The 13,344-nt window shown below is 45.0% G+C and overlaps 1 protein-coding gene across 1 annotated transcript in view; it reads left to right on the forward strand.

Annotated features, from left to right (window-relative positions):
• dlg4b (discs, large homolog 4b (Drosophila)) overlaps positions 1-13,144 on the forward strand; it is a 27,673-nt gene extending 14,529 nt beyond the window's left edge. The window contains exons 4-20 of the mRNA XM_063015361.1: positions 5,100-5,150; positions 6,361-6,485; positions 7,136-7,290; positions 7,426-7,562; positions 7,930-8,074; positions 8,196-8,328; positions 8,584-8,740; positions 8,839-8,941; positions 9,046-9,151; positions 9,675-9,851; positions 10,197-10,234; positions 10,315-10,362; positions 10,564-10,665; positions 10,808-10,980; positions 11,769-11,881; positions 12,128-12,219; positions 12,709-13,144. Coding sequence (XP_062871431.1) covers positions 5,100-5,150; positions 6,361-6,485; positions 7,136-7,290; positions 7,426-7,562; positions 7,930-8,074; positions 8,196-8,328; positions 8,584-8,740; positions 8,839-8,941; positions 9,046-9,151; positions 9,675-9,851; positions 10,197-10,234; positions 10,315-10,362; positions 10,564-10,665; positions 10,808-10,980; positions 11,769-11,881; positions 12,128-12,219; positions 12,709-12,815 — 1,962 coding nt within the window. The 3' untranslated portion in view covers positions 12,816-13,144. The remainder of the gene's footprint in view (positions 1-5,099; positions 5,151-6,360; positions 6,486-7,135; positions 7,291-7,425; positions 7,563-7,929; positions 8,075-8,195; positions 8,329-8,583; positions 8,741-8,838; positions 8,942-9,045; positions 9,152-9,674; positions 9,852-10,196; positions 10,235-10,314; positions 10,363-10,563; positions 10,666-10,807; positions 10,981-11,768; positions 11,882-12,127; positions 12,220-12,708) is intronic.
• Positions 13,145-13,344: the final 200 nt, after the last annotated feature.

Below are 13,344 nucleotides of genomic sequence, written 5' to 3' on the forward strand. Positions count from 1 at the left end.
CACAATGAAAAGTAGTCTGTGTGCAGCTTATATAACAGTGTAAATTTATTCTTCCCTCAAAATAACCCAATATACAGCCATTAATGTCTAAACCACCGGCAACAAAAGTGAGTACACCCCTAAGAGACTACACCCCTAAATGTCCAAATTGAGCACTGCTTGTCATTTTCCCTCCAAAATGTCATGTGATTTGTTAGTGTTACTAGGTCTCAGGTGTGCATAGGGAGCAGGTGTGTTCAATTTAGTAGTACAGCTCTCACACTCTCTCATACTGGTCACTGAAAGTTCCAACATGACACCTCATGGCAAAGAACTCTCTGAGGATCTTAAAAGACGAATTGTTGCGCTACATGAAGATGGCCAAGGCTACAAGAAGATTGCCAACACCCTGAAACTGAGCTGCAGCACAGTGGCCAAGATCATCCAGCGTTTTAAAAGAGCAGGGTCCACTCAGAACAGACCTCGCGTTGGTCGTCCAAAGAAGCTGAGTGCACGTGCTCAGCGTCACATCCAACTGCTGTCTTTGAAAGATAGGCGCAGGAGTGCTGTCAGCATTGCTGCAGAGATTGAAAAGGTGGGGGGTCAGCCTGTCAGTGCTCAGACCATACGCCGCACACTACATCAAATTGGTCTGCATGGCTGTCACCCCAGAAGGAAGCCTCTTCTGAAGTCTCTACACAAGAAAGCCCGCAAACAGTTTGCTGAAGACATGTCAACAAAGGACATGGATTACTGGAACCATGTCCTATGGTCTGATGAGACCAAGATTAATTTGTTTGGTTCAGATGGTCTCAAGCATGTGTGGCAGCAATCAGGTGAGGAGTACAAAGATAAGTGTGTCATGCCTACAGTCAAGCATGGTGGTGGGAATGCCATGGTCTGGGGCTGCATGAGTGCAGCAGGTGTTGGGGAGTTACATTTCATTGAGGGACACATGAACTCCAATATGTACTGTGAAATACTGAAGCAGAGCATGATCCCCTCCCTCCGGAAACTGGGTCGCAGGGCAGTGTTCCAGCATGATAATGACCCCAAACACACCTCTAAGACGACCACTGCTTTATTGAAGAGGCTGAGGGTAAAGGTGATGGACTGGCCAAGCATGTCTCCAGACCTAAACCCAATGGAACATCTTTGGGGCATCCTCAAGCGGAAGGTGGAGGAGCGCAAAGTCTCGAATATCCGCCAGCTCCGTGATGTCGTCATGGAGGAGTGGAAAAGCATTCCAGTGGCAACCTGTGAAGCTCTGGTAAACTCCATGCCCAGGAGAGTTAAGGCAGTTCTGGGAAAAAATGGTGGCCACACAAAATATTGACACTTCAGGAACTTTCACTAAGGGGTGTACTCACTTTTGTTGCCGGTGGTTTAGACATTAATGGCTGTATATTGAGTTATTTTGAGGGAAGAATAAATTTACACTGTTATATAAGCTGCACACAGACTACTTTTCATTGTGTCAAAGTGTCATTTTGTCAGTGTTGTCCCATGAAAAGATATACTTAAATATCTGCAGAAATGTGAGGGGTGTACTCACTTTTGTGATACACTGTATGTGTGTATAGTGTGTGTATAGTGTGTGTATGTATGTGTGTAGTGTGTGTATGTATGTGTGTATAGTGTGTGTATAGTGTGTGTATGTATGTGTGTATAGTGTGTGTATGTATGTGTGTATAGTGTGTGTATGTATGTGTGTATAGTGTGTATAGTGTGTGTATGTATGTGTGCAGTGTGCGTAGTGTGTGTATGTATGTGTGTATAGTGTGTGTATGTATGTGTGTATAGTGTGTGTATAGTGTGTGTATGTATGTGTGTATAGTGTGTGTATAGTGTGTGTATGTATGTGTGTATAGTGTGTGTATGTATGTGTGTATAGTGTGTGTATGTATGTGTGTATAGTGTGTGTATGAACGTGTGTATAGTGTGTGTATGTATGTGTGTATAGTGTGTGTATAGTGTGTGTATGTATGTGTGTATAGTGTGTGTATGTATGTGTGCAGTGTGCGTAGTGTGTGTATGTATGTGTGTATAGTGTGTGTATAGTGTGTGTATGTATGTGTGTATAGTGTGTGTATAGTGTGTGTATGTATGTGTGTATAGTGTGTGTATAGTGTGTGTATGTATGTGTGTATAGTGTGTGTATAGTGTGTGTGTGTATGTGTGTATAGTGTGTGTATAGTGTGTGTATGTATGTGTGTATAGTGTGTGTATAGTGTGTGTATGTATGTGTGTATAGTGTGTGTATAGTGTGTGTATAGTGTGTGTATGTATGTGTGTATAGTGTGTGTATGTGTGTATAGTGTGTGTATAGTGTGTGTATGTATGTGTGTATAGTGTATGTATGTGTGTATAGTGTGTGTATAGTGTGTGTATGTATGTGTGTATAGTGTGTGTATGTATGTATGTGTGTATAGTGTGTGTATGTATGTGTGTATAGTGTGTGTATGTATGTGTGTATAGTGTGTGTATAGTGTGTGTATGTATGTGTGTATAGTGTGTGTATAGTGTGTGTATGTATGTGTGTATAGTGTGTGTATAGTGTGTGTATAGTGTGTGTATGTATGTGTGTATAGTGTGTGTATAGTGTGTGTATGTATGTGTGTATAGTGTGTGTATGTATGTGTGTATAGTGTGTGTATGTATGTGTGTATAGTGTGTGTATGTATGTGTGTATAGTGTGTGTATGTATGTGTGTATAGTGTGTGTATAGTGTGTGTATGTATGTGTGTATAGTGTGTGTATAGTGTGTGTATAGTGTGTGTATAGTGTGTGTATAGTGTGTGTATGTATGTGTGTATAGTGTGTGTATAGTGTGTGTATAGTGTGTGTATGTATGTGTGTATAGTGTGTGTATAGTGTGTGTATGTATGTGTGTATAGTGTGTGTATGTATGTGTGTATAGTGTGTGTATGTATGTGTGTATAGTGTGTGTATGTATGTGTGTATAGTGTGTGTATGTGTGCAGTGTGCGTAGTGTGTGTATGTATGTGTGTATAGTGTGTGTATGTGTGCAGTGTGCGTAGTGTGTGTATGTATGTGTGTATAGTGTGTGTATGTGTGCAGTGTGCGTAGTGTGTGTATAGTGTGTGTATGTATGTGTGTATAGTGTGTGTATAGTGTGTGTATGTATGTGTGTATAGTGTGTGTATGTATGTGTGTATAGTGTGTGTATGTATGTGTGTATAGTGTGTGTATAGTGTGTGTATGTGTGCAGTGTGCGTAGTGTGTGTATGTATGTGTGTATAGTGTGTGTATGTGTGCAGTGTGCGTAGTGTGTGTATGTATGTGTGTATAGTGTGTGTATGTGTGCAGTGTGCGTAGTGTGTGTATGTATGTGTGTATAGTGTGTGTATAGTGTGTGTATGTATGTGTGTATAGTGTGTGTATAGTGTGTGTATGTGTGCAGTGTGCGTAGTGTGTGTATGTATGTGTGTATAGTGTGTGTATAGTGTGTGTATGTGTGCAGTGTGCGTAGTGTGTGTATGTATGTGTGTATAGTGTGTGTATAGTGTGTGTATGTATGTGTGTATAGTGTGTGTATAGTGTGTGTATGTATGTGTGTATAGTGTGTGTATGTATGTGTGTATAGTGTGTGTATGTATGTGTGTATAGTGTGTGTATGTATGTGTGTATAGTGTGTGTATAGTGTGTGTATGTATGTGTGTATAGTGTGTGTATAGTGTGTGTATGTATGTGTGTATAGTGTGTGTATGTATGTGTGTATAGTGTGTGTATGTATGTGTGTATAGTGTGTGTATGTATGTGTGTATAGTGTGTGTATGTATGTGTGTATGTATGTGTGTATAGTGTGTGTATCTATAGTGTGTGTATGTGTGCAGTGTGCGTAGTGTGTGTATGTATGTGTGTATAGTGTGTGTATCTATAGTGTGTGTATGTGTGCAGTGTGCGTATAGTGTGTGTATGTATGTGTGTATAGTGTGTAGTGTGTGTGTATGTATAGTATGTGTGTGTAAAGTGTGTATAGTGTGTGTATGTATGTGTGTATAGTGTGTGTATGTATGTGTGTATAGTGTGTGTATGTATGTGTGTATAGTGTGTGTATGTATGTGTGTATAGTGTGTGTATAGTGTGTGTATGTATGTGTGTATAGTGTGTGTATAGTGTGTGTATGTATGTGTGTATAGTGTGTGTATGTATGTGTGTATAGTGTGTGTATGTATGTGTGTATAGTGTGTGTATGTATGTGTGTATAGTGTGTGTATGTATGTGTGTATGTATGTGTGTATAGTGTGTGTATCTATAATGTGTGCAGTGTGCGTAGTGTGTGTATGTATGTGTGTATAGTGTGTGTATCTATAGTGTGTGTATGTGTGCAGTGTGCGTATAGTGTGTGTATGTATGTGTGTATAGTGTGTAGTGTGTGTGTATGTATAGTATGTGTGTGTAAAGTGTGTGAAGTGTGTGTATGTGTGTATGTATAAGTTTGTATTTAGTGTATAGTGTGTGTGTCTATAGTGTGTGTATGTGTAGAGTGTGTATTTAGTGTATAGTGTGTGTGTCTATAGTGTGTGTATGTGTAGAGTGTGTATTTAGTGTATAGTGTGTGTGTGTGTGTGCGCAGTGTGTAGTGTGTGGGCTTAAATTGGTCACCATGGAAACCTGAGTTGTCATGGTAACAGGGTTTCCCCTCCAGGTTTTGGTATATGTTGCCATGTAGTATCCATGGCAACCAGATGGCAGAAAAGAGAGAGAGAGAGAGAGAGAGAGAGAGAGAGAGAACCTGAGAAACACGTTTCTATTCACACACACACACACACACACACACACACACACACACTCATCATTCATTCATTTTTACTAACCACTGCATCCTGGTTAGTGTCTCGGTGGGTCCTGTGACACCTGCAAACACTGGGTGCATGATAGAAAAGCATCCTGGGTGACACTCACTCTCTCATTCATTCACTCACTCACATCACAACATCTCCACTCATCCAATCACGTGTGAGTACCTCTCACTGATGCCCCCTGGTGAGCTGATGCCCCCTGGTGAGCTGATGCCCCCTGGTGAGCTGATGCCCCCTGGTTGAGAACCTCACACACATTTACCCTGAATGTTTCTGTGTTCTTTCATGTTTCAGATGAACGGGTTGAGTGGAGACGTGGAGTATGAGGAGATCACGCTGGAAAGGGTGAGTGTGTTCCTTTATTTCCACAGTAGAGGTGTGGGTGTGGGGGTGTGGGTGTGGGCGTGGGTGTGTGGGTGATGTTTGAAGAATCTGCAGAGCAGCTACTCACGTGGCGGAACGTTCTGGCCCGGATCCAGCAGTGATTGTTTGACAGATCCGCTGGATCGGTGGTGGATCAGTTCCAGAGCTGGATGAAGCACTGAGCCTGGCACCGGATCAGTCAGGCTGGCACGCTCCGGGCGGGATCACTGACTGACACTGGGACTCGGGACCCGGCGCCGGTGCCAGAGATGAGCTCAGGGTCTGAGACGGATCCAGGGGAGGCGGTTAATGGAGACACGGAATCAGATTTAAGTGACTTACAGGCTGAGGTACGCTACATGGTCTAAAGTATTTGGACACCTGAGCACGAGCTTGTCGGACGTCCTGTTCCAAAACTGTGTGTGTTTATACTGCAGCTTTAATATCATCCACTCTTCTGGAGACCTTTCTACAAGACTCTGGACTTTGTGCCTGTGGGAATTTGTGCCCGTTCAGTCAGTAGGCGCCGATGTTGGAAGAGAAATGAAGGCCTGGCTCACAGTCCAAGTGTAATTCATCCCAGAAGAGTTGAGTTGGGTTGAGTGTTCACCAGGACTCTGTGTAGAGCAACTGGAGCTTCTTTGAACACAACTGGCCAAACAACGTCTGTATGGAGTGATTAGGAGGGGTGTCCACATACTTTTGGATATATAGTGCATCTCATCCAAGACTAACGCTGGAGCTGTAATATGGAAGCCGTATGTTCTGGTCCTGAGGTGCAAATATTTAGGAATTAAGGTCGTAGGGCTCAGGTGCCAGTAAAATGAAGGTTTCAGAAGATGACCACTGACCACCATCTGTGTCATGGACTGATTAGAAGGGCTAATATGACTTTTTGGAGATCCCACGTGGTTTCCTACGCAGGGAGAAGATCTGTCAAAGCACTTAGCGGACACCCGATACAACTGGAGCACCCGCCCTCAGGGTCCTGACAGTGGCAACCTGGCACCACTGGACCAGAACCGTTGTAGTGGTACCAGCGCTGATGGAACTCAATGGATGATGGATGAACTCAAGGGTCGATGAGACGGGGACTCATTCCAGACCTTCCTGAACCGCTCAGCAGGACACCAGCCGAGCCCCTGATGGGTTTATCCTTTAAATAATAAATAATAATTGTGTGTGTTACCAGGGGAACTCCGGACTGGGCTTCAGTATAGCGGGTGGGACCGATAATCCTCACATCGGAGACGACCCGAGCATCTTCATCACCAAAATCATCCCGGGAGGAGCCGCCGCTCAGGACGGCCGACTGAGGTAAAACGCTGCGCTCATCTACACACACGGTGAAGTTCTAACGGTTTCATGTTCCTGTAGTAGCTGTTCCAAAACATGAGGTGGAATTCAGGGTTTGGGTGGCGCTGCAGGCGAATACGCGGTGTCTGAGGGAGGGGCGGCTGGATGGAGATTCACCCTGGAGCTGCTGCAGCAGCAATCTAGTCGTATCCAATTCCCCTCCACTCCTGACTGAGGAGGGTCGGGACTAACACACGCCCCCTCCGACACGTGTGCAGCACCGACCGCTTCATTTCACCTGCGCCGGGCGTGTTCATATGAAGATCCGTATCGCGCACGGAGAGTCACGCACCGATCTCCGTTATCCCCCGTCTCAGTGCAGTACCATCGATCGGCCAGCAGAGGAAGTAACTGCAGCAGTTATGAGGAATCCCTGCAGCACTCCCTTCCTCGAACGAGCCAATCACTGTCCGTAAAATTGTCCAGCGTGTTGGTAGCAGATTTGAGATTCGAACTCGTGAGTTTGAGACGTTTTACCACTGCGCCACCTCAGAACCGGCATCACTGCTGTTTATAAAGTAGGCAGCAGAGGTCGCTGGAGGTTCTGTTACTCAGGATGTACCGTGTCACTAAATGTATTGTGTCTCTGCCCCACCCCCCACCCCCCGCAGAGTAAACGACAGTATCCTGTTCGTGAACGACGCTGATGTACGGGAGGTCACACACGGTGAGGCGGTGGAGGTACTGAAGGAGGCGGGGCCAATCGTCCGTCTCTACATCCTCCGCAGGAAATACATCGAGATCAAACTCATCAAGGGACCTAAAGGTGCGTCCCAGTAACCTCCCCAGTAACGTCCCCAGTAACCTCCCTAGTAACGTCCCTAGTAACGTCCCTAGTAACGTCCCCGATCATGTCCCCACTGTACACTCATGTCCCCACTGTGTGTGTGTGTGTGTGTAGGTTTGGGGTTCAGTATAGCGGGGGGTGTAGGTAACCAGCATGTACCCAGTGATAACAGCATCTACGTAACCAAAATCATCGAGGGCGGAGCTGCACATAAAGATGGACGCCTGCAGATCGGGGACAGAATTCTAGCGGTGAGTGCAGTTTTATACTGCGGTTGTTATGGTTACGCCTTAAGTTTATTATAATGCTGCATTCAGGTTTAAATTTAATTTCCATTCAACTTTCATTCCTCTCCCATTCAACTCTGATTCAGTTCTGATTCCTCTCCCATTCAACTCTGATTCAGTTCTGATTCCTCTCACATTCAACTCTGATTCAGTTTTCATTCTACTCTTATTCAACCTCCATTCAAATTTGATTCAATTCCGATTCAACTCCCATTAAACTCTGATTAAATTCTGATTCAACTCCCATTTAACTCTGATTTAGATCTCATTTAACTCCTAATCAACTCTTCATCAGATGGGTGTGTGTGTGTGTGTGTGTGTGTGTGTACAGGTGAATAACATAAGTTTGGAGGACGTGATGCATGAGGATGCCGTGACGGTGCTGAAGAACACCACCGAGGTCGTTTATCTCCGAGTGGCCAAAGCTTCCAATATGTTCACTCAGGATACCTACAACCCTCCGGATATCACCAGCTGTGAGCTCACACTCACACACACACACACACACACACACGTCAAAATAGCCCATATCCAGGTGTCCACATACTTTTGACCATGTAGCATTACTTTATGTTCTGAAGTGTTTCTTGTCCACAGCGTACTCTCCTCACCTGGATGAGATCAGTCATGGTTACATGTCAGATTACCCACAAACCCTCACTCCCACCTCCCCGCGACGCTATTCGCCCATCCCGAAGGGCATGATGCTGGGAGACGAGGACATCCCCAGGTCAGTCCGACACACACACACACACACACACACACACACACACACACACACACCTGTACCATCACAATGCAGTGATCTAATCAGTCCACCAGGATCTGCTGCACAACTTTGTCGCCCCCTTCTGGCTGCTGGTGGTAAAGACCACAAATAATGTACAGTCTACTAGAGCTACAAGATTTTGGAGTGTGACTGCAGAAATTTGTGCCCAGTCAGTGAAAAGTGTGTAAAATATATGTGTGTGTGTGTGTGTCTCAGGGAGCCGAGGCGGGTTCTAATCCACCGGGGTTTATCAGGTTTGGGCTTCAATATAGTCGGCGGTGAGGACGGTGAGGGAATCTTCATCTCCTTCATCCTGGCTGGAGGTCCTGCAGACCTGAGCGGAGAACTACGTAAAGGAGACCAGATACTGAGCGTGAGTTTACACACACACACACACACACACACACATGAGAAAGGTGTGCTGCCCTGCTAAACGTGTGTGTGTGTGTGTGTGTGTGTGTGTGTGTGTAGGTGAACGGCGTGGATCTGAGACACGCCACCCACGAACAGGCTGCAGCAGCACTGAAGAACGCCGGCCAAACCGTAACCATCATCGCCCAGTACAGACCCGAGGGTACCACACTACCTCCCAGTCTAAACCAGTACAGACCGTTAGAAACCAGTACAGCCCAGTATAAACCACTGTGTGTGTGTGTGTGTGTGTGTGTGTGTGTGTAGAGTACAGCAGGTTCGAAGCGAAGATCCATGACCTGCGTGAGCAGCTGATGAACAGCAGCTTGGGTTCCTCCTCACTGAGGACCAGTAAGAGGAGCTTTTACATCAGGTACCCAAACCTACCGACCAATCAGGTTTCAGAGTAAATACAGCACCAGACGATAGTGTTAGCGGTTAGCACTCTCCTCCACCACCTTTCAGGGAGGTAGGTGTTGAGATCAAGACCCAGTCCAAACAGTCTGGGCTGATGGTTCAGCGTCAGTCGAGAAGCTAAACTACAGCATTCAAATCTGTGAACGTCTTTTACTTTTGTGCTTTTACTGTTGAATGTAGCGGAGTTAGCTTAGCTAGTGTATCAGATTGTCACCCAAAGTCCAAACGTTAAACCTGATTTTGACCCTCGAGCTCATTTCTGGACGTTTAATTGCATCTATGCTGACAAATCAGAATAAAATTCCAAAATTACAAGCTAGCCATAGCTACAATGTTAAGTTGTTGCTAAATTTGCTAACTAAAACACAACCGCAAACCATTTCCTGCCATTTCTTCTGGTCTCGGTCGGACCACGCCCACTTTACTGGTGTAACTGGAGATCAGAATGTAGATCAGACCATGTCTCCTCTCTTTATCAGGGCGCTGTTCGATTACGATAAGACGGCGGACGGCGGCTTCCTCACTCAGGCCGTGAGTTTCCGTTTCGGCGACGTCCTCCACGTCCTGGACTGCAGCGACGACGAGTGGTGGCAGGCGCGGCGTCTCTCGCCTCACGGGGACCTGGAGGAGGCCGGGTACATCCCCAGCAAGCGCAGGTCTGTATCATCGGCGTTTGTTTATTAGATTTGATGCGCGGTCGGTTATTTTTGGGCGTGGAAGAGCTGGTAACACGTCCAGGAGGACACGCTGTTCTCACATCCCAAAAGTAAGTGGACACCTGACTATAAGCTTGTTGGACATCCCATTCTAAAATCATTGCCCCCCTCCCATCCTGAGTTTAGGCACTAATGTTGGATAAGCAGCAGTGACATGTTGATCTGTGCTATACTGCCCCCTCATGGTTAATATGAGTATTGCAGCATCACTCCTGAAAACACAAAGCTAAAATCAAGTCATCAAATAGATCAGACTGATGTTGGACGTTTTCTGTGTCTCTGCAGGGTGGAGAGGAAAGAGTGGTCACGCCTCAGACCCAAAGGTAGGATTAATAACTGTGTGTATGGGGATTTATAACCGTTTAATATCAGCTGCTGATCACAGTGTGTGTGTTTCGCTCAGGACGAGACGAGTACGTTCAGAGTTACGAGATTGTTACACAGATCGAAGGTGAGCGTGTTTATTATGTTCAGTTATGAGAATCTTTTACTGAAGGTTGCTGGTTTAAGACCCACCATGGCCAGTTAACAACGTTGGGGTCCTGAGCAAGGCCCTGAACCCTGTGTACAGGATGTAAGCAGGAACGAGGAACTGGTTCTTTTGTAACAAGGTTCCCAGTTAAAACTGAGCTTATACGTTTGTGTGTTTTAGTGAACTATGCTCGTCCAATCATCATCCTCGGCCCGTCTAAGGACCGCGTGAACGACGACCTCCTCTCAGACTTCCCCGACAAGTTCGGCTCCTGCGTCCCCCGTAAGTTAAATGTTCCTGATTCACTCGCTGGCTCTGTGGTGGGGTGGGTGTGACCTCGGGCGTGACCTTGGGCGTGACCTCGGACGTGACCTCGGACGTGACCTCGGACGTGACCTTGGGCGTGACCTCTCGCATCCCGCAGATACCACGCGGCCGCGGCGGGAGTACGAGGTGGACGGGCGGGACTATCACTTCGTGTCGTCACGGGAACAGATGGAGAAGGACATCCAGAGCCACCGCTTCATCGAGGCGGGGCAGTACAACAGTCACCTGTACGGGACGAGTGTGCAGAGCGTACGGGAGGTCGCCGAACAGGTAGGAGGGAGAGACGTCACCTAAAATAAAATAATAATGTCATGTAACACAAGCGACCCACAAACACATCAAATTAATCAAATTAATACAATTGGTGGCAATCTGGTCCCACTGCAGTTTACACAATGTAACATAAAGCCTCCATAAGGGGGCGCTCGTGTACAAGTTAACATTTTATGTGATTAGTAAAATTCGTTTATTTATTTATTATTATTTTTGTCTGTGACCCATATACACTGTATACACCTATATATACTGTAACATATACATCATATATAATAAAACAGTAATATAATAAAAATAAATATGGGAAAATAAAAAAATAAATAAAAAAATGTAACAGTAATGTAACAACCACATAATATAGAAATAATAATGTGATGTAATATACAATTATACTGTATATATAAAGGTAAAAAATAAATGTCCAAATATAATAAATTATAATAAAAAATTATATAAATGTAATATCATAAAAAATATAAGTATATAAAAATAATATAATTGAAAAAAAAAAAATATATAAAATTTAAAACAATAATATGATATAAATACATTATACAGTATATGTAATAAAAAATGTGATATAATAAAATATTAATATAAATATAAAAATATAATTTATATTTAAAAAAATGAACTTTAGTTGCATAAAGAGCATCAATGTTTGAGCAAATAAAATTTTTATCTTGGATTATAAGTCCCAGTACTTTAGTCTGTATAGTGTAGATTTTTACAGTGTAATTGTGTGTGTGTGTGTGTGTGTGTGTGTGTGTGTGTGTGTGTAGCAGGGGAAACACTGTATTCTGGATGTATCTGCTAATGCAGTGAGGAGACTCCAGGCTGCACAGTTACATCCCATCGCCATCTTCATCAGACCCACCTCACTCCAAAATATACTGTACGTACCTGTGTGTGTGTGTGTGTGTGTGTGTGTGAGAGAGTGTGTGTGTGTGTGTGTGTGTGTGTGTTTGTAAAACAAATATACTTATTATTCTAATTGAATTTTACTATCGATTTAATATTAATGTGCATATCTTAAGTTAAGTGTGTGTGTGTGTGTGTGTTTTACCTGTGTGTGTGTGTGTGTGTGTGTGTGTGTGTGTGTTTTACCTGTGTGTGTGTGTGTGTGTGTGTGTGTTTACAGTGATATTAATAAGCGTCTGACGGAGGAACAGGCGAGACGAGCTTTAGACCGAGCGATCAAACTGGAGCAGGACTTCATCGAGTGCTTCACAGGTACAAACTACACACAACATCTCACCTGGTTAGGGTATTCCCCAAACTGTTGTGTACAGTTGGTCTCCAGAATGGTACTGAAATGAAGAGTTTCTTCACTGGAACTAAGTGGCAGAAGCCATGTTTTCCTGATGCTCTCCTGATGTCCTCATAATGTTCTCCTGATGTTCACCAGAACCAGATTTATCTGTCAGGGTTCCACTCTGGAGAACTCTGGAGAACTCAGACTGTACCGCTCTGGGATCTGATGATGGTGTGCTTTATACCATCAGGACCCTCAGACGCTCACCCACAGCAACTCAGTCCATGAAGTGTTTAGTGAACAGTACTTGGGTTGCTTGGCGGGTTGGTGATGAGTTCAGTGACCGGTGAACCTGGGGCTTCAGTGCTGAGCTGTTGTTGCTCCTAGATGTTTGTAATACACAGTTACTAGTCGTTGTTTGTCTATAAAAACTTACGCTGTGTGTGTGTGTGTGTGTGTGTGTGAAGCCATCGTGGAAGGCGACAGCCTGGAGGAGATCTACCATCGGGTCAAATCTGTGATTGAGGAACAGTCCGGACCGTACATCTGGATACCAGCCAGAGAGAGACTGTAAACACACACACACACACTCTCACACTCACACACACACACACAGCGTGAACTCCGGCGGCTTCGACCCCGCCGCCTCCTCTACAGCCGTAACGACCACGACGACGGCGAAGATGCTGATGAAGCTGATGCTGTTTCCACGGCAACGGTGATTCGGAAGCTACGGTGGCCTGGAATGGTCATGTGACCAAAACGACAGGGGCAATAACACATAGAGAGAGCACTCAGCACTTTACACACACACACACACACACACACACACACACACACACGCTGTGTGTTCATGAACCTACCAGAAGCAGGTGGGCGTGGTTACGCCCAGAAGGTGATGAGTGAAAGGTAGAGGGGGAAATGTGAAGGGGGGAAGGGGGGGGGGGGATGTTTACCTGGACCCTGGTCACACATCACCACCATATACGACCATGACCAGCTCAGAAACGTTCTTCTGAGCGTCGTCATGGAAACCGGGGGGAAAATCAGACAGGGATATGATCACAGCCCCCCACCAACTGGGTATTGTCACTGAGACCGAA

The sequence above is a fragment of the Trichomycterus rosablanca genome, chromosome 19 (genome assembly GCF_030014385.1).
Source record: "Trichomycterus rosablanca isolate fTriRos1 chromosome 19, fTriRos1.hap1, whole genome shotgun sequence".
NCBI lineage: Eukaryota > Metazoa > Chordata > Actinopteri > Siluriformes > Trichomycteridae > Trichomycterus > Trichomycterus rosablanca.